Source organism: Rhinoderma darwinii, chromosome 6 (assembly GCF_050947455.1).
Source record: "Rhinoderma darwinii isolate aRhiDar2 chromosome 6, aRhiDar2.hap1, whole genome shotgun sequence".
Classification (NCBI taxonomy): Eukaryota; Metazoa; Chordata; class Amphibia; order Anura; family Rhinodermatidae; genus Rhinoderma; species Rhinoderma darwinii.
This window is the reverse complement of record NC_134692.1, coordinates 20,315,430-20,336,998: the sequence shown is the minus strand read 5'-3', so window position 1 is coordinate 20,336,998 and position 21,569 is coordinate 20,315,430. Positions and strand designations below refer to the sequence as shown.

Genomic DNA, 21,569 nt, shown 5'->3' with positions numbered 1-21,569 from the left:
GGCGATTGTATCGCTGGTGCAATACTGACGTATTGCAGTATATAGTACTTTTTACAGGCTTCTGTTAAGCCCTGCCACAAGAACGGCTTAGCAGAGGCAGAGTGAAGGCAGTCCTGGGGACCTTCATTAGACCCCTGGGCTGCCATGACAACCATCGTCACCCCCCCGATCTCATTGCGGGGGGGGGCGGCAATGAGCTGTCGGAGGTAGCAGCATTTGAGGGCAATGAGCTGTTGTGATTGACCGCAGCATTTGGGGGGTTAAACAGCCAGGAACAGCGCCATCGTTGTTCCTGGCAATTAGTCCCGGGTGTCAGCTGTAAAACACAGCTGACACCCGCTGAGTATGGAGCGCGCTCCATACATCATCCCCTGAAATATAATGTACCTGGGAAGTCATTTTGTGGGAAGAGGTTAAGGTGGTGGCTTAAAACAAATGACAACAAGTGGTAATTGCCATTTTAATTTTACGCTACAAAAACAACTCAAAATTAAGGAAATAAAAAAATGTAGATATATAATTATTATAGGCAGGCATTCACAAAACACATAGAAAAGCTCAGGTGAAGAGCATACCTGAATCCGGACTGTTACCAATGTTGTTGGGGATCATTGGTATAGAGGTCTGCATTCTTGGCTGGCACGGGTTGAGATGTAACTGGTTCCCTGGATGGGTTAACATCCCGTAACCACTACTGCTTTGCTTCTGATTGATGAGTCCAGTGAGATGAGCGTTAGGAACTGGGTTGTTGCCATGAACAAAGTTATTGTTTGGGTTATGGCAGGGGACGCCCTCCCTTCTAATTGGTATGTTAAGTGCCAGTGAATTATGGAGATTAGTGGCGTTCAGGCTGTTGTCATTATAACCCAGCTGGTTGGCAGAGCAAGGCAAACTCATGTTTGAGTCGGGAATGGTACTATTGCTGTTCATGTGGTTGTTCTGACAACTCATCGTTTGGAGAAGTTGAGACATTGAGTTCATCGGAAATGAATTTTGCCCTGGTTTCCGCATCAGATCCGCTCCTATTTTTTGTAGACTGGAATGATCCATGGATGGCGGCTTAAGATTGACGGCTGTCGACGCGGGTTGTTTTCTTTTTCTTAAGTCCTTCTGCTGGGACATCAACTTATCCCTCAGAGCTGCCCGGCCACTCTGCCCCTCTGTCGGTGGTGGTGGTGGTAGTAGTACGTTGGAGGCTGGGGGGAACATCGTGGGTAAAGTGCTATTTCCTTCATTGCTGCCGCAGCTGACGGCAGATCCGGAACTATTATTACCAGCAATTTTATTTTGATTTGCTAGCTGTGCTTTGGCTGCTGCTGAAAGTAAACTGCTCGCTGGGAAAGAGGCAGCATTATGCTGGTTCAAGATCTGATTTAAAGGCATCCCAAGCAATCCTGTCTGACCTTTAACAGGAGCATTACCAGCCGAAGAGGGGGAGAAAACAGTGTTGTTGGGGGGGTTTAATACGTTGCTCATTCCAGCTATTAATGGATTGTGGATATCTTTGTACTGGTGATGTCCATCAGGCTTCGTTGAGGGGCTTGATGGCATGGATGGTCTTGGAGAGCCCATATTGGGTCTTGGAGAACGTGGCGGGAGTTTGAGGCCAATACAGTTAGGTGGAGTTCCCAGGGGAGGCAGCATGAAGTTTCCATGATCAGATGACGTGGAGGAAGAACGTGATCTTTGGGGTGATGCCTCGATCCTTCCTATACCAGGTGGCATTGTGTGAGCTGGGGATGTGACTGGTGAAGGGGATAAGGATGTTGACGCCGGGTGTTGCACTCTTTGACCATGATTGCCATGATTCATGTGACCAGGTTTGACGGTTGGCAAAGGAAGATTACTTGGCAAAGGAACGACGGCAGGTGGCATGTTTACATTCATCACAGGTACCTGAGCGTGAACATTTGGATGAAATGTGGTGGTGTTCATTACAGGGTTTTGGAGAACCGGTTTGCTGGGGATGGGGTCAAGAATACCAAGTGGATCTTTCTCTGAAGATGTTAATAGCTTTTTCTGAAGAGCACAAAGTGGTGGAGGAGGTGGAGGAGGGGGCAGGGGTAGTGGAGGACCGGGTGCTTGTTTATGATGAAAGATTGCACGTGACATATCCATGTTGAGTGGATAATTGCAGATTGTTTTCTTTAACGCTGGACTGGCAAATGTTGGAGACAAAGGTAAATGTGTCCTACCAGCCATAGCGCAGGATTGCTGCACCGGGGATCCGTGCAACATGATGGATTGCGGAGACATGGGAGTCCTGTTGACATGAATGGGACTGGAATGGGGTGGAGCATGATAGTTGATATTGTTCCTTGTAAATGCATCAGGGCTTCCCAATGGGTCGGTCCTTGGAGATGCAGATCCATCACCGTAAATTAGGGATCCAGATGAGGCTGGACTTGTCATGCTGCCATGTCCCCCACGAAACGGTGATTTCTGTCCATGCTCGCCGCCACCTAACCTCTGTTGTAGATAAGCAGGATGAAGGTCATGCGGCTGACAACCCGCATGTTCTTTAACCATCGACTTAAATGGATTTTTACATTCTGGCAGCACAGAATTAACAACGCCCTCGAGTAATTTATTTCTCATGGAGCGCGGGGTCGCTGCGCGGGTTGACACGACAGGAGCAGAATCTGAACAAAAAAAACAAAAAACATAGTATGCATAGAATACAACAATAAAGAATTTAGTGCAATAACCAATAAACTATAAACCCCCTACACTCCACATCAGTCCTGTAAGTAAAGGGGGTTTTAAACTGGGCAATTATTGGGCAAACGATCCTTCATATAACGCTCGTTGCCGATAATTGTCCTGTGTAAACAGGGCAGAGATCAGCAGATGAACGAGCAAATGCTTGTACATCTGCTGATTGGATCGTTTTAAAAAAGTTAAATATTATCGTTGTCGGCAGCACATCTTGGTGTGTAAACAGGGAGACGAGCTGCCGACATGAAAATAATGTATAGGGACGAGAGATCGGTGTAACGAGCGCTCGTCCCCATCCATAGCTTCTTGTGACAGGAGCAAGCGAGCGACGATCAATGAGCAGTCTCGTTAATCGGCGCTCGCTGCACCGACCGATGTAATAGGGCCTTGACGCGCGTGATGCTAATCACTTATTCTACTCAGTTATCAGACATCACAATTTTAATGATATGTATGGAGTTTACCCTATAAAAAAACTTTACCACATAGTAAAATATAAGGTTTTCAAGAGGCGTCCAGCAACCATACAAAAACACAGAAACTGCATGAGAGCCCCTCTGTCTTTTTATTTTATATAAGTCAATGTTTTATATATCTTTGTTTAACACACAGGTTTTTGTTTTTTTAATCCATTAATAGCGTGATTACACAAAAAGCAAAAACCGCACGCAGAAACTATTTTTTTGCGTTTACTTGTGGATTTTTTTTTATTTTTTAATTTTTAAAGAAGCAGTTCTAGAAGATACTCCTAGTACTCCTGCTTTTGTTTATGTACTGAAACAATATAGCACCGATGCTTTGTCGCCCTCCTCAGTTTAATCCTATAGTCACCGCTTTGTTTTTTTAACTCCCAAAAAAATCACTTTATAGGAATGAAAAATACCATTATCCTCGCTAAGCTAAATAAACCAGATTTCCACATACTTGTTCCTCCCCCAGGACTTGTTAACACCAGTGAAGGGTGGGGGGCCTCCATGCTCCTGTGTAGAGTGGCCACAGCGATGATCTTGCGCTTGTGGATGCACAGCTTAGTCACGTCCTCGTCTGCTTTGACATCCTCTGTGGTCCTTTGTTTTACAGCAGCTCCAGGGTCAAAATTAAACACCTAAAAAACAGCGAAAAGTCACATCACACAATACAAATCTACAAAACGCACAGACATTCACAAATGATACACAATGGATTTGGAGCGCTGGGGTAAACTCCAGTTCTAAGCATTTTCAGGAATGGACCAGTGGATGGTAGGGCGTGAGCCGATACCCTACTGACTCCGGATCCCACCCAGCGATCTGTGCGGTGCATGTGAGGGATTTGAACCTGCCCCGATTCCAGGTTCTTCAAAGTGTAGGACCCTTTAAGGTAAAAGGTTTATAATACCGCGTAGTAAAATGCTGGACATTACCATGTATTTTTCTAGAAATAATAACAAACCCTATTAAATTCTCCTTTTGGTTCTCATATTAAGCAATAGCTGGGATTTTTATGCAATTTCATGTACCACAATTAATAGTCTTGTATTGATCCCAGATGACAGTCTGTATTGTAAGCCCAGAGCTGCTTTCAGAATTTTGCAGACTTCACTAGGATATGTAAAGTACTCAGATGTGGCAAAACTAAAACTCATTGCACTATAGTTACTCAACTAAGCAGTTAGGGGGTGTGTCCGACAACAACCTTGTTGACAGTTTCCAATGGCAACCTGCAGAACTGTAAACGCAGCTCTAGAGCATAATATAAGGCTGTAACTCAGGATCAGCACAAGACAAGTAACGTATTTATAAAGTTACTCAACTCTTTATGCAGAATATAATTATTATATATTGGTGAACATACGTTTTAGCTATAGTACAGAGTAGAGTGGTGGATAATGTGCTTATTTTCCAATTTTACTGATACATAAGAATTTTTATGTTTCTGACTTGAAAATACAGAAAATGTATGTTATATACAACAGCAAAGTCAAGCAGTCAATAATGTCATTGAAGCAAAGTGATTAAAGGGGTATTCCCAACCTAAAGGGGTTTTCTGGGACTTCTGATTTTGATGGCCTATCCTAAAGATAGATCATTAATTTCGATCGGTGGGGGTGGCACTCCCACGAATCAGCTGAGTAAAGGGTTTGTGGCACTCCGGTCAGTGCTGCTTGGTCGTTATGGTTTACAAATTACAATGCACAGTGCTGTACATTTTGTAGCGGTTGCCCCAAGTACTGCAGCTCAGTCCCATTCAAGTAAATGGGACGGAGCTGTAATACCAGGCACAGCCACTACCAAATATATGGAGCTGTGCCTGGTAAATAAATAAGGGAACGCAGTAGTCGTCAAGTGTCCCAAACCCCTTCAGTCAGCTGATCAGTGGGAGGGCAGGGAGTCGGATGACCACCGATCTGATATCAATGGTCTCTCCTGAGGATAGGCCAGTATTAGCAAAGTCCCAGAAAACCCCTTTTAACATTTACAGGCCACCTCTACATTCATTACCCACCTGGGTGCGGCAGCCATCTGCTCAGGCTAGATAGAGGCCCAGTGCCCCCGTTCTGAAAATAAGTGAGTCGGGACCTCCATCTATCAAACATACACACACATATATATATATATATATATATATATATATATTAGTCCTTCTCAATTAATTAGAATATCAAAAAGTTAATTTATTTCAGTAATTCAATTAGAAATGTTAAACTCATATTATATAGGTTCATTACACTCAGAGGGATCTATTTCAGCATATTTTTCTTCTAATGTTGATGATTATGGTAACAGTTAATGAAAACCTAATATTTAGTATCTCAGAAAATGTGAATATTATATGAGCCCAATTTCAAAAATGATTTTTAATACCGAAATGTTGGCCTACTGGAAAGTATCGACAGTATCTGCCCTCAATACTTGGTCGGTGCTCCTTTTGCATGAATTACAGCATCAATGTGGCGTGGCATGGAGGCGATCAGCCTGTGGCACTGCTGAGGTGTTATCAATGTGGCGTGGAATGGAGGCGATCAGCCTGTGGCACTGCTGAGGTGTTATCAATGCGGGTTGGCATGGAGGCGATCAGCCTGTGGCGCTGCTGAGGTGTTATCAATGCGGGTTGGCATGGGGGTGATCAGCCTGTGGCACTGCTGAGGTGTTATGGAGGCCCAGGTTGCTTTTATACCGGCCTTCAGCTCGTCTGCATTGTTGGGTCTGGTGTCTCATCTTCCTCTTGACAATACCCTATAGATTCTCTTTTGGGTTTAGGTCGGGCGAGTTTGCTGGCCAATCAAGCACAGTGATACTGTGGTTATTACACCAGGTATTGGTATTTTTGGCAGTGTGGGCAGGTGCCAAGTCCTGCTGGAAAATGAAATCGGCATCTCCATAAAGCTTGTCAGCAGAGGGAAGCATGAAGTGCTGGAAAATTTCCTGGTATACGCTGCGCTTATGGAGATTCTGATTTCATTTTCCAGCAGGACTTGGCACCTGCCCACACTGCCAAAAGTACCAATACCTGGTGTAATAACCACAGTATCACTGCGCTTGATTCGCCAGCAAACTCGCACGAGCTAAACCCCATAGAGAATCTACCGGGTATTGTCAAGAGGAAGATGAGACACCAGACCCAACAATGCAGGCCAGCTGAAGGCCGGTATAAAAGCAACCTGGGCTTCCATAACACCTCAGCAGTGCCACAGGCTGATCGCCTCCATGCCACGCCGCATTGATAACCCCTCAGCAGTGCCACAGGCTGATCGCCCCCATGCCACTCCGCATTGATACCACCTCAGCAGTGCCACAGGCTGATCGCCTCTATGCCACCCTGCATTGATAACATCTCAGCAGTGCCACAGGCTGATCGCCTCCATGCCACGCCGCATTCATAACACCTCAGGAGTGCCACAAGCTGATCGCCTCCATGCCACGCCGCATTGATAACACCTCAGCAGTGCCACAGGCTGATCACCTCCATGCCACGCTGCATTGATGCAGTAATTCATGCAAAAGGAGCCCCGACCAAGTATTGAGGGCAGATACTGGACATAATTTTCAGTAGTACAACATTTTGGTATTAAAAATTATTTTTGAAATTGGGCTTATATAATATTCTAATTTTTGGAGAAACTAAATTTTGTTTTTTTTTATTAACGGTTACCCATAATCATCAACATTAGAAGAAAAAAAATGCTGGAAATAGTTCACTCTGAGTGTAATGAATCTATATAATAGGAGTTTCACTTTTTGAATTGAACTACTGAAATAAATTCACTTTTTTATGATATAATTCATTGAGGACTAGTATATATATATATATATATATATATACATACACACACACACACATATATTTTTTTATAAAAACAACCTAAGAAAAACGTCAAAACACGGCGATTTTTTAAAAATTCTTTCTGTAAACAAAACCGTTTTAGCCGTATATAGAGAAAACTAAGGCGGTTCAGAATACATCATATATTTATGTAATGATACCTTCGGTAGGATCAGAGGGCATTCCAGGCCACACTTGCAAGTTCCATCCGTGAGAAGATAATTTTTGACCTGGTCCAAACATGACAGATGGGATCCGCTTGGGCTGCAGACCAAAGAAAAAACATTAAAGAGGCAGTTGATTTATGCTGGTGAAAATAGGTTATATTGTCTAACCCAAAGAGAAAATCTACAATATGTACCAGCAGCAGACCACAGAGAATTCTACCAGCTTGATGTGCCAGTGCAGCAAATTATATCATTAATCAAGTCCTACGGACCAGGACTGGGCATATCCAGGTGCCAGTTTTAAAAAGGGGTTGTCTGCTTTGGATGGTTCCTTTTTTGTTAGAGGGACTAAAAATAGGCTGATCACAGGGTTTCCTGCAGCCGACAACCCCAGCGATCTAATGTTTTTTTTCTAAACCAGAATGCCCCTTTAAAGTCTATAGAGATAAAATATTCGTAATGAACATTAATTCTAGAATATATATATATGCAAAACGAAATATCACTTCTACTGTAAGATTTTGGCTATGCTTCCCCCATTAAGCCCCCTCCTACTTTGGGCTTAAAGGCTATGTAAACCTAAAGTGATTCATTTTTTTTAATGAAAAAAAAGACAGCGCTTGGTGCAACTTTCAAATTTAGTTTTTATTAAAAATTATTTTTACTTTTTGAGATACAGCCGCTTTGTATTCTGTATACAGAGCAGCTTTATCTTACGCTAAATCCTGTACCAGTCAGGTCCACGAGACTGACGGGTCCAGTGACAGCGGGTCCTGCTGGTCTCTGGCACGCAGGAACCACCTGTTATCCATCACGTCAGTTTATAAGATGTGATTGGTAACCGCTCGATCCTGCGTGTCAGAGACAGGCAGGACCCGCTGTCACTGGACCCGCCAGTTCCGCGGACCTGAATGGTTTAGGTCTTCGCTAACGATAAAGCTGGTCTGTATAAAGGATGCAAAGCAGCTGTATCTCAAAAAGTTAAAATAATTTTTAATAAAAACGAAAAAAAGAAATTAAACTTGCACCAAACACACCCATTTTTATTTTAAAAGAAAACAAACAAAAAAAAACAACTTTCAAAAGGTGTACACAAAAACAACAACCACCCCAGCATGTGTAATATTGGTCATAGGTCCCAGGCCACCAGTCAGTCTCCCTGCACCACACACACTGGGTTAGGGCTACTAGTCTCTGGCTGTTCCCTCTAAAGCCGACGGTCAAAAAGACCAATTTAGACCATTTTCTGACAACGCTTTCTCGTGACAGATGCCGAACAAAGACAGATATCTGTGGACAAGTTGTTCTGCCCTTTTGGTCATTTTCGAATGTCTTGGAAAGTCGTTCATGCCAAACAACAGATCTTCATCCCATCAATTGAAGCCCAGACCAGGCCACAGATCACGTCAGAGATCCAACCATGTAGTTAAGAAAACGTCTTTCTGAAATCTCTAGCATTTGGCCAGCTTTAGTGGTGATATGTGGACTTGGTATAGTCTCTATACGTTATATTTTTAATCTAGAACTTTGTTTTCAACTTGTTTCTTTCTGTGAATTATCTTTAGATAATATGGACACCCCCTTCAGATTTCAATTTTTGCATTTACAGCCACCTACACAGTGTGACGAGTTATTACACCCCACTATAAACCATTGGGGGTGAAGCATGACATAGGGGTTCTTGATTTGGTTCGCTTTAAATCTTAGTCATGCTCCGCCCCTGAACGAGCCATCAAATTTTTTCCGGGAATGTTCCCTTAATTGGGACAAAGCATAACAAAAAAAATATATATTTATTATTTGCTACCCAAACCGTTATGAAATGAAGGATCTCAACATTATTTTCCTCATTGGTCATCTCTTTTTAAGACACTTTTGCAACATTGTTATGCACTTACCTAATATAGAAAACGCCGCTATGGTCCACTCGTCGCTGCCATCCCACTGGAACCTGCACGGACAGTAGTGCGCCATCATGGTCTCCTCCATCACATACCTTTCCACCATTCATTTTCCTATTGTGATTCAGCCAAGGTATTAACAGAAAGAGGACTGCAATGTGCCATATGTACTCATGACTCTGAGAGGACCAATCCTACACAGCTGTGTAAACCGCACAAAGTGCATTTGGTTACGTAATGTTCAGGTCAAGTTAGAAGAATCGGGCATCGCTTCCATGAGCCATTGCTGTCATATATACCACACAGGAGCAGAAACCTCTCAGAAGGCAAAAGTCTCCCCCTGCTATGAAATGGTACAGCCCATCCATGCGCCGCAGCTTGTATGATAATAAATACACATGTGTAATGAACAAGTCATGTTTGTCCAGCTGAACAGGCCGAGATGGAGACGTCTTACAGATTATCCACTTATATGTTGTGTCCTTTCTGCTTTTTCTTTATTTTCCAACCTGTAGCCAAAATATCGCAATTCTGCCCAGGAGACTCCATGATGCCACAAATCTAGCGCTGTAGACCTGCAAAAAGAAAAGCCACACGAGATTAGCATCATGGACAGACAGAGGTCTACAAGAGACTTTACCGCTAGCAGCAACATCACAGGTAAGTGTTGGTACGCCGTGTTACCATGACCACTGAGACGATCTATTACATCCCGATATCGACCTCAATAGTTTAGACCGAGCAAGTATTCCTGAAAAGCCATAAACTTCTCCACTTGAACCCTGACGCCCAACAGCAGCCCCTACCACGAATATTCAGGTAGCTTTACATAGAATCCCTAGTGATTTACCTGCGATCAGATGTTGAAGCATCAACAGGCGCCATCATCATGTCAACGCCTTTCCATGGTTACTAAGACCCTCAATATGCCCCAGTGCATTTTTACTAATTTTGGACCTAGCAGGCTTCCGTATCAAGCCGAGTATCATTTATACTATACAATGGCAGCAACCTGGCCGTCTCATCTTCCTGGTCACCACATGAACTTTACTTTTAGTTTGTATACAAGCGGGATGGGGATGTTACGAATTAGTCATACGAGGGGTCAGAAACCTTCAGCATTTCAGCTGCTGTGAAACTACAATTCCCAGCATGCCCTGATGACAATTGGCTGGGAGTTGTAGTTTCACAACAGCTGGAGAGCCAAAGGCTGCGGACCCCTGGTCTATACCTTTATTATCTGCTTCTTCTACTTCTGTATTTATCTGTGAATTGTAGTTTGTTGTATACATATATTATTTTATTATATGCTAACGACATCATCCTTCCCCCCCTGGCCATGTTTTTAGCAGTTATTAAAGGGGTTATCCAAATTATTAAAATTGATGGTCTAGCTTTAGTATAGGCCATCAATATTAGATCGGTGGGGGTCACCTGCTGTGTGAAGAGACTACGGCACTGGTATGAGCGCTGCACCCTCTTCATTGTTTACATGGTTCTCCGCTCCGTTCGTACTTGTACGCGCCTTTACATTTGTAACGTTGCATCTGTCAAATGAACGGGACAGTGGAGCATCACCTTGCACAGTCGCTAACATGTAACGTCATGTGCAAGTACCAGCGCCACGCCCGCTTCAAACTACTGATCGGCGGGGGGTGCCGAGAACCGGATCCCCACCGATCTAACACGGATAGCTTATCCTAATGATAGGCCATCAAATGTTAATAACCCCTTTAATGTGTTTAAATAGTAACATGATTTGCATCTGTGTATGTCCTGAGGAAGGAACCAATTCAGTTCCGAAACGCGTAACTTGTACATGTTGGTAATAAAATCAAGAATGAATTCTACATCACTCCAATGAGATTTATCCCATGGAAATAAGATGATGGGACGAGGGCTAGAAGGGTTGGGTGGTTCTGAGCATTGCTGGGGACCTTCAGTTGCCCACGGCTTGGTTATGATGCCATGCGCTGGTCCATACAGTATATAGACCTCAGATGAAGGATCGTGCACTGTACACACATTGGCTGCTGTCGGCCACAACAAAACGCTCCAATTTCAGGCACGCGCATATACCGCCCGTGTTAATATCATAGTCAGCCAATAACGTATGTAGCAAGGAATGCTATATAAATATGTAATAACGTAAAATGACACTGCGCTCCCATCAGACGACATCCCCCTGACAACAAGTGCACGTCCGCATCATTTCATTGTGTAAAATTATACCTAGTACTCAAAGCCGGAAATAGTTAAAATTCAGTCAGTTTCATTCACCCGCCGTCTATAAATATCCTGCTTATTGCTATAGAAATTATGCAAGAGGGAAAAAAATAGGTCAAATAAATAAGAGCTTGTACGGAAGACGAGAGGCACGGTGCGGTCATTGCGAGGCATCCGTAGAGTCCACGTCTGCAATCACACAGTGCAAGCTGGACTAACAAAACATCGATAGAGGGGAGGACAGCGTCCGCTCAGAATAAGGAACGACAGAGCTAAAAATATGCGCAGTGATGACATTTCATACAATGGGGACGGCAAACAAGACTCGGAGAAAAGGAATTGTCACTAAGAACAGAGACGAGGATTCAACATTTAAACAGCGGATATTATTCTTTCAAGAGTAAGAAGAGCCAGAGACTGACTTGAGTAATATCAAATGTTTAGTATAAGGGCACATTCACATGCGGCAGATTTGTTGGAGAAATTTCTGACTGTTCCATTCATCGAAAGTTGGTTTGCAGAAAACAACCCCATTAAGTTGTACGGACATGTCTGCAACAAATCTGCCACCTGTGAACTTAGGGTATGTTCACACGCAGTGTTTTCAGACGTAATTCAGGCGTTTTACGCCTCGAATTACGCCTGAAAAACCGGCTCCATTACGCCTACAAACATCTGCCCATTGCTTTCAATGGGTTTTACGATGTTCTGTTCCCACAAGGTTTCATTTTACGCGTCGCTGTCAAAATATGGCTAGTAAAAAGACGCCCTCGAAAAAGAAGTGCATGTCACTTCTTGGGACGTTTTTGGTGGCGTTTTTCATTGACGCCATTGAAAAACAGCTCCGTAAACGGCCGTAAAAGATGCCGCGAAAAACGCAAGTTGCTACAAAAACGTCTGAAAATCAGGAGCTGTTTTTGCCTGAAAACAGCTCCGTATTTTCAGACGTTTTTGGTCACTGCGTGTGAACATACCCTTACCCTTAGTGAGCTGCATCATAGGTGCGACATCACTGTTGAGGTTGCCTTACTTGGCTGCTATACTCTGAGACACCTATATACGGTTCAGCCATAACATTAAAACCACCTGCCTAATATTGTGTAATTCCACCTCGTGCCGCCAAAAGAGCTCGGAGAGTGTCCTGTGGGATCTGAGATTAAGGAGGTAACGGCAGATTCTTATAGTCCTGTATGTTGGGAGGAGCGGGCTCCACAGATCAGACGTGTTTTTCCCGCACATCCTCGTTTGAATTGAGATCGGAGGAAGTTGGCAGCAAAGTAGGTAGGTGGTACATGTCACAGTCACATGGATGCCAGGACCCAAGGTTTTCCCAGCAGAATATTGTCCAGGGAATCACACTGCCTTCGCCAACTTATCTTCCTATAGAGCATCCTGGTACCATCTCTTCCCCAGGTAAGCAACGCACAGGCACCTTACGGTCCACAGGATGTAAAAGAAACCGGGATTCATCAGACCAGGCAACCTACTTCCGTTGCTCCATGGTCAAGTTCTGATGCTCATGTGCCCAATGTAGGCGCTTTTGGCAGTGGACAGGTCTGCGGCTACTTAGCCCCATATGCAGCAAGCGGAGATGTTCTGCGTGTTCTGACCCCTTTCTATCATAGCCAGCAGTAACTTTTTCAGAAGTAGCCTAAAATGGTCGAATTGGGCACCTTAAAGGAACACTGAACATAGAAATATATACAAATTTTTCTTTATCAAAAGAAATTCCTCCCTAATCTCCTTTTTGCCTTAGCATTCTTTTCAATATGATTTAAAAATAGGATCAGAGAAATATATAAAGAATTCTTCTCTGTGAGATCAGCCATGTCCGCCATCCTTTCACTACCCTGTGTCTGGCTGTAAGACAACAAGCAGGAGCCTCCCCCCCCCATCTGCGGTGGCGCACACACACACACACACACACACACACACACGTATAATTAAGCCACGCCCTTTTGCTGAGGCTCCACCCCTGTCATTTACCAGCTGAAAATAGAATAAAGGATAATAACCCCTGTGTTTTCTGCAGGATTTCTACAAGACTAAGGCCCTGTTCACACCGAGTATTTTGCAGGCAGAAAAACCCTGCTTCAAAATTCCTTCACTGTCTTGCCGCGCTTTTCACAGGCGTTTTTTTCCGCCCGCGGCCATTGAGTGCCGCGAAGAACGCTTTTTCTGCCTACCATTGATTTTAATGGGAGGTTAGATGCGGAACTGTGGGAAAAAAAACCGCCTCCACCTCCCATGGAAATCAATGGGAGGCGGTTTTGGCAGTTTTTGTTTTTTCACCGATTCCGACACTGTTTCCGAATCAAAATCCGCGACAAAAAACTGTGCGAACTGGGCCTAAGTGTTTCAGAAACATGCAGAAAATTCTGCAGACTAAAAATCACAGGAGGCAAAGTTTATCTCCTTTTTACTTCCATCATTCGTTTCTAGGTTTAGTGTTAATTTAAGAAGAAACAAACATAATTCGGTGTCACATACAGAGTGTGACATCAGGACAACGACAGTCCCCCTAAAAAAAACTGCCCCCGTGTTCGGTTCATTACTAACCTTGCAGGCTGTTCACTCACAACATTAACAATCCTGCCGTAAAAGTAATAAACAGACTTGGGCCCGATCATAACCTACCTGCGTTACCCAGAAACGAAATCTAAAAATCTTCAAAATCGCTCCCGAGAAATCAAGGTCACATTTCTCCATCAAATTCTGAAACATAAAATAATTGAATGAATACATTATTAAATGTGGATATCTATAGTACCCCTCCCCCCTCCAAATAATGACAATCCCCTTCTCCAGTTATCACATTCAACTGCTCATTTAAGACCAATTTAGACCCAAGTGACTTGAAGTGATTCCGTCATTACAGCCGTTGCCCCGCTCTCGATGGCGCGCACAGACGCGCGCAGGGACGGCTGTCACACAGGACGAGTATGCTCGTCCTAATGCGCGAAGTGCTCGCCGCTCAGGACGAGCATACTCGTCCTGTGTCGGCAACCAGTTAAAGGGGTTTTCCCATCTTGGACATTTATGACATATCCACAGGATAGATCACAAATGTCAGATAGATGCGGGTCCCACCTCTCTGACACGCACCTACCTCTAGAACAGGGCCCCCTAAACCCCGCTCTGCCGCTGTGTTGTGGCTGAAGCGTGTGATATCCGACCACGAATTACGGAAACAGCGCAATTCCCATAGAACTGAATGGTAGTTACAGAAACAGCGTAGCTCGCATTCTACGATGTTTCTGTAACTGCCATTCACTAGTATGGGACTTATGGAAACAGCGTAGCTCAGCGATCTACGCTGTTTCCGTAACTCCCAACCATATAACCAGGAAGTGGCCGAGGGTCGGAAGGGAAAAGAAAAAATGTAGAACGGGGATTAGGGGGCCCCGTTCTAGAGATAAGTGCGGGTCCTAGAGGTGGGACCCGCATCTATTGGACATATCCTGCGGATGTCTGCAGAAAAGTTCAACCAAACATACACTCCGGTATCTCATCCCCGTTTTACAAAATATACTCTAAATAATTTTGGTAGATTTCACATGCGCTCACAGTAGTGTCCCTTCTTTCAACCAGCAGTAATTACTCCTTTACCCCTAGTGGTCACAGCAGGGACATCCCCCTAAGTTTACAACAGTGATCCCTCCCCCCGTCTACCAGAAGTAATAGCAGTGACCCCTCCTCTTCCTCCTGTGTTTACAGCAGTGCCCTCCCTCCTCCACATCAACAGCCGGGCTTCAAGCAATTGGCAGTGGGCGGCCCCCGACTATATGTAAAGCAGAGAGCTTTGTCCCATCCTAAATACAAATTCCTGTAATTGGACAAGATGTTCGTAGAAAAGTGTGTGATATATATATACATATATATATACACACACACACACACACACACACACACACACACACACACACACACACACACACACACTGAAGGAAATAAGTATTTGATCCCTTGCTGATTTTGTAAGTTTGCCCACTGTCAAAGACATGAACAGTCTAGAACTTTGGAAGACATACAAAATGACTGTCAATCGACATCGATCTGGGGCTCCATGCAAAATCTCACCTCGTGGGGTATCCTTGATCCTGGATGAAGGTGAGAGCTCAGCCGAAAACTACATGGGGGGAACTTGTTAATGATCTCAAGGCAGCTGGGACCACAGTCACCAAGAAAACCATTGGTAACACATTACGCCGTAATGGATTAAAATCCTGCAGTGCCCGCAAGGTCCCCCTGCTCAAGAAGGCACATGTACAGGCCCATCTGAAGTTTGCAAATGAACATCTGGATGATTCTGAGAGTGATTGGGAGAAGGTGCTGTGGTCAGATGAGACTAAAATTGAGCTCTTTGGCATTAACTCAACTCGCTGTGTTTGGAGGAAGAGAAATGCTGCCTATGACCCAAAGAACACCTTCCCCACTGTCAAGCATGGAGGTGGAAACATTATGTTTTGGGGGTGTTTCTCTGCTAAGGGCACAGGACTACTTCACCGCATCAATGGGAGAATGGATGGAGCCATGTACCGTCAAATCCTGAGTGACAACCTCCTTCCCTCCACCAGGACATTAAAAATGGCTCGTGGCTGGGTCTTCCAGCACGATAATGACCCAAAACATACAGCCAAGGCAACAAAGGAGTGGCTCAAAAAGAAGCACATTAAGGTCATGGAGTGGCCTAGCCAGTCTCCAGACCTTAATCCCATCGAAAACTTATGGAGGGGGCTGAAGATCCGAGTTGCCAAGCGACAGCCTCGAAATCTTAATGATTTACAGATGATCTGCAAAGAGGAGTGGGCCAAAATTCCATCTAACATGTGTGCAAACCTCATCATCAACTACAAAAAACGTCTGACTGCTGTGCTTGCCAACAAGGGTTTTGGCACCAAGTATTAAGTCTTGTTTGCCAAAGGGATCAAATACTTATTTCTCTGTGCACAATGCAAATAAATATATATAATTTTGACAATGTAATTTTCTGTTTTTTTTTAAAATATAATCTATCTCTCACTGGTAAAATTAACCTAGCCTAAAAATTCTAGACTGTTCATGTCTTTGACAGTGGGCAAACTTACAAAATCAGCAAGGGATCAAATACTTATTTCCTTCACTGTATATTACATACATATATACATATACACACACACACATATATATACACACACACACACACAAAACATGACTCATTAATATCCAAGTTCCGCATATATTGCATAAAACACATAACCATGCTATAAACCTCTATAGAGACGCAGAAAAGACCACCGTGTTTTCTCGGCTTGTTCTATTACATGTATAACCTGGCCGGCGCTGACACGGCCTCTATCATGCACCTCTATACATTACATGGACATGTACGGAGGGACGCACGGCTTTCTTGCAGGAGATGGAATGATCTGGGCCAGTCATAATTTGTGCATCAATAAACACGGCATTTTCCTCAACGCCTAATGTGCACTGCAATAGTAATAAGAAAACTGTAATCTTACCATGGCAACCCCTGAACTACAATGTCTGCTCTGCCACCTCTGAAATATAGAATACAATGTGCGTTCTGCTGCTCTACTCAAATGCAGATTTCATTGTCTGCCGGGTGCACTGGTTATACATCAGCTTTATTTCTGGCAATACCTTGTAAATTTAGGATTGCACGTATACGAGGGGAGGTTTCTTTGAAATACCTGGTAGGGGAGATAAAGGGGGTCCCCCAAAAAACTCTTGGCTGGCTCTCTCTCATATATATAAGTTGTTAATACACGAGATATATCTAATTTATTAACTTATGCAAATAAAAAATATATAGAGTTGCAAGAAGAAGTGAGGCTGTGTTCACATCAGCGTTGCCTTTACTTTGAGGGGTTCCGTCGGGTAAACCCCTCAATAGAAAGGCAAACTGAAACCTTAGCTTCGGCTACGCTATTGGTTCCGTCAAAACAGAACCCTGTCACAACGGTGACAAACAGAAACCATTAGCAAAGTTTCCATCACCATTGAGATCAATGATGAGGGAAACGGAAGCTAAGGTTTCGTTCGCCCTTCCGTTGAAGGGTTAACCCGACGGACCCCCTCAACAGAAGGGCAACGCTGATGTGAACAGGCCCTGAAGTGAACGCTTTGGCATTACCTGGATTACTGCAATAATTACTTAGATAACAATTAGACCATGTTTTACAAGTCACAACTATAGACAAACACAATGTAACTAAATAACACACAGACAGTTGTACTCATGTCTTTTATTAAACAGATTGAGTAAATATCCACAGTGCACGGAAAAAAAGTGAACCCTTGAATTTAATAACCTGGAGATGCCCCTTCAGCAGCCGTCACTTCCACCAAATGTTTGCCGGAGCTTCAAATATGATTTCACAACGTTATGGAGAAATTATAGATCATTCCCCCTGCAAATGTGTTTCAGTTCATCAATATATCTGGGGTGTCTTGCATGTATAGCATTCTTGAGGTCATGTTACTGCATCTTCATAGGTTTAAGGTCAGGACTCGAACTTGGCAATTCTAAACTTCAAAGATCGCCAGGTGTCCAGACAGCAGCCACAAACCATGATGCTCCTTCCACCGTGCTTCACAGTTGGGATGAGGTTTTGTTTTTAATAAAATATAGCTTAAAGAGGCTGTCAGCAGATTATAAGTGCCCTATCTCCTACATAATATGATTGGCGCTGGAATGTAGATAACAGCAGTGGTTTTCATTTTGAAAAACAATCATTTTTGAGCAAGTTACGAGCAATTTTAGATTTATGCTAATTCGTTTCTTAATAGACAACTGGACGTTGGACACAGGAGTGTATGACGCTGACCAATCAGAGACCAATCAGCGTCTTACACTTCTCATTGTTCCAGCCCATTGTTAGGCCTCATTTACACGAGCTTGTGCGTTTTGCGCGCGTTGGCATTGCGTTTTGGCTGCGTATACGCAGCGTTGTTGCGTTTTAAACGCGCGCACGACTAGCGTTTGCAACGTGCGTCAAAAACGCAGAGGAGATTCATGGCAAGCCAGCGTACAAATAGGCCAGCTGGCCCAACCCATGCTTGCTGGGAGAAGCAGGTTTAGCACCTTAATCTCCGCCTCTGCCGAGCTCGTCGATGTGTGGAATGCGCCTTTTGAATTATGTCGCGCAGGTGCCGTGTCTTTGTGACGACAATGCAATTGTCCATGCAGAATGTGACACATGTTATAGAATTGTGTGTCGGCCTGCATAACTTCTGCTGCATTAATGATGCTACCTTTGATGCAGAATATATCCTTACACATGCAGGCAGCAGCCTCAGTGTCCCGGTTATTCCTCTCGGCCGATCTCTCTCATCCTGCCTTCGCGTGAGGGATACTTTGCCGGCATATTTCGAGTGTCGATCTGGAGCCGCACCGTGGGTGCGTGATGACCTTTGAAGGGTTCTGTTGTTTGTCGGCTTCCCTACACACGTCACATGTGGCCTGGGGTTTTTCCGTTTTTCGTGGTTGGTGTTGGGTTAGTGTTTTGTGCAACTTTGTTATTTGGTTTTTCATAAAAAAAATTGAACTTTTTCAGATAGAAGCTGTATTGTGCGCTGAAACCTGAATCCATCAGGTCAGCGGGACTGACTTCTTCGGTGCCAGTCAAATCTAGTTACTGTGCATGCACCGCTATGGTGTCCCATTGTGCGCACACACCAGAGCAGGACATTGATGCGCAAGGGCGGGATTTCATGTGTGCTGGGGGAGGCGAGGAGCTGTCAATCAAAAGTAAGGAGGCGGGGTTAACTCAGAAAGGCTTGAGGAATAAAGATATGACTTCTGCTCATTAGCATACGGCGTGGGAACTCTAAAAAACTGAATACTAAAAGTACAGAGACTACTTCAAAGACAATTATAGGTTAGATAAATAATTTTTCACCCACTTCCACCAGGTATTGCAAGTTTAATAGGTGAAACGCTGGTGACAGGTTCCCTTTAACCACACGCGGTTTTCTGATGAGGTTCTAACCTCGCCTCCACGTGTGAATGGACCCTTATACTTCTCCTTTTGCATCCATTCCAGGTATATAAACTGCATGTGTAATTCCAGTCTTAAAGAAAATCTGGCAACCAGGGGAACCGATCAGAATTCTGCCTATATTTCTAAGGCTCTGTTCACACGCTGTCAAAAATACCAGAACCCCAACAGAAATCAGACAGACCGCATTATAAGTCAATGGGATCCATTCAAAAATGGATCGGTCAGAACCATGAACGGAAGCCAAGACGCTAGTGTGAACTGAGACTAAACTCAACTGGATTAAACAAATGTGGACCACAAGACCATATGATGCACAGTGGATTCATTGTGGGGTAACCGCTCCCTAACAATTTTAGCACTGCAGTTGCAGGCGTGAACAAATTGTGGACATCAATAAAAGACCACCCAAAAAGTCAGAAGCCAGCAGCAAATTTCTAGACTTCATCGACTTCTACTTTAATGTTATTTCCTAAGTGTCCCACAGTTTTGCACGGGGCAATAAACATATTAGTGCTAGACGATGAATGCAGCAGCGGATCTCAATCATGCAGTGACCCCAATATCCATTCAGTGGCATCCGCGGGCCGTCTGCAATTCATGGACCGTGCACACATTGATTTCAGTGAGTTCGGACCGCAAATCCAGACCATAGAACGACTTGTCCTATATTTTTGCGATCCGGGCTCCCGGCCAATGCACGGACCATGGACACCACTGTTGTGTGTGTGGGCCCATAGAAATGAATGGGTCTGCAATTTATCCGCATTTTTGCGGATGCAAAAATACGGCCGTGTGCATGAGGAGTCATTCACAAGCTGTCCGCAATCACAGACTGTGCACATAGAAGATGTTTATTGATTCCTATTGCGGACCGTAATGACATGTCCTATTTCGGACTGTGGAAACCACAGTCATGTGCACTGGCCCATAGGAAAACGTGTTTTATACGATGCGCAATTGCGGATAGTATACGACCGCTAAACTACAGTCATGTGCATGACGCCATGTGTGTCAGGGTTTAAGTCAATTAATAGAATTTGACATTAATCTTTCAAAGAGGTTCTGAATCAGCTCACATTTACATTCCAAAAATACCCAATCCAGAAAGGTGGAAGTTTTAGAAATGACTATGGAGTTCCAAATGTGTATAAAAGCTCCTCTGTGACTACGAAGACTGAGCTCACACGTCGTGGACTCGTTGCAGATTTTCAGTGCAGATTCCGCACTGAAAATCTGCGACAGTTAACGCATGTGGGTCAGGTTGCCAGGGCACGTTCATTTCCAAACCCGCGGCATATCAATCCTCTAGCAAATTTTACCCTTTGCATTGCAGAGGGTGAGATCTGTCACGAATCCACAACGTGTGAACCCAGCCTTATATTCTTATACTATATACAGCAGCGGGAACATTGTCACATATAAAACTTTGTATAAGCAATAGATATATCATATGGAATAACATAACCAATCCCTATAAAACAAACATATGAAATGCCATATACAAGATGTCCATTACCTGTACAGGTATTAAGCCGGGTCCTGGAAATTTTTTGTAGGGTTGCGTTGACCTTTTAGTACTCCTAACCAATTATCTGCTAAATATTATAAGAAAACGGGCAACAATCCAGGAGGATGATAGAAGTTACAGTAATGAAAGATGATCACATTGTAGGTCTGGGGTCAGAAACCTTAGACACTCCAGTTGTTGTGAAACTACAACTCCCAGCATGCTCGGGCAGCCTTCGACTGGAAAAATAGAGTCTATGGCTGTCAGGGAATGCTGGGAGTTGTAGTTTCACAACAGCTGGAGTGCCAAAGGTTGCAGGTAGGTCCCTGTTCTAGCTCATACAGCTACAAATGTTCTAAGAGACCCCAAGTAAACCCGACTGCCGAGTGGCAGAATGTTTTACTCTAGACGGACGGCTATAGAAACACCACAGAGCCGTAGGATAGACACACATTGATGCTCAAGAAATGGGGCATTATTTTCAGGTAAGTTTATTATAGAAGTGCGAACAGAACCACCAGTAAAACATAAAAACCACAGAGGAAAATCCTTGAAAGCACAAATGAAAAATTAAAGAGTCCCGAGGCAAAACACAGAAATGCGCCATCTACGACTCACAACCTTCGCGCAATACGGAGGTTTATATAACAGGGAGCATTACGAGGAGCAAGTAAAAAAAAAAATTAAGAAATGAATATGATGATTTCAGGTATTTGATTGAATGGTCTGGATTGCCTAAGGC

At 43.8% G+C, this 21,569-nt stretch overlaps 1 protein-coding gene and 1 long non-coding RNA gene across 3 annotated transcripts in view; one reads left to right on the top strand and one right to left on the bottom strand.

Moving 5' to 3' along the window:
* LOC142655300 (uncharacterized) overlaps window positions 1–19,650 on the top strand; it is a 55,488-nt gene extending 35,838 nt beyond the window's left edge. Inside the window, exons 2-3 of the long non-coding RNA XR_012849470.1 lie at window positions 9,604–9,748; window positions 19,363–19,650. This is a non-coding gene — a long non-coding RNA (uncharacterized LOC142655300). The remainder of the gene's footprint in view (window positions 1–9,603; window positions 9,749–19,362) is intronic.
* Window positions 1–21,569, bottom strand: part of MBD5 (methyl-CpG binding domain protein 5) — a 48,154-nt gene that overhangs the window by 14,106 nt on the left and 12,479 nt on the right. The window contains exons 2-6 of one of the 2 annotated variants that reach the window (XM_075829256.1): window positions 13,952–14,029; window positions 9,086–9,663; window positions 7,182–7,284; window positions 3,643–3,823; window positions 576–2,642 (exon numbers count right to left, since the gene is read on the bottom strand). In XM_075829256.1, the coding sequence (XP_075685371.1) occupies window positions 576–2,642; window positions 3,643–3,823; window positions 7,182–7,284; window positions 9,086–9,198 (2,464 nt within the window). In that variant the 5' untranslated portion in view covers window positions 9,199–9,663; window positions 13,952–14,029. The remainder of the gene's footprint in view (window positions 1–575; window positions 2,643–3,642; window positions 3,824–7,181; window positions 7,285–9,085; window positions 9,664–13,951; window positions 14,030–21,569) is intronic. The other variant, XM_075829257.1, reaches the window with a different exon arrangement.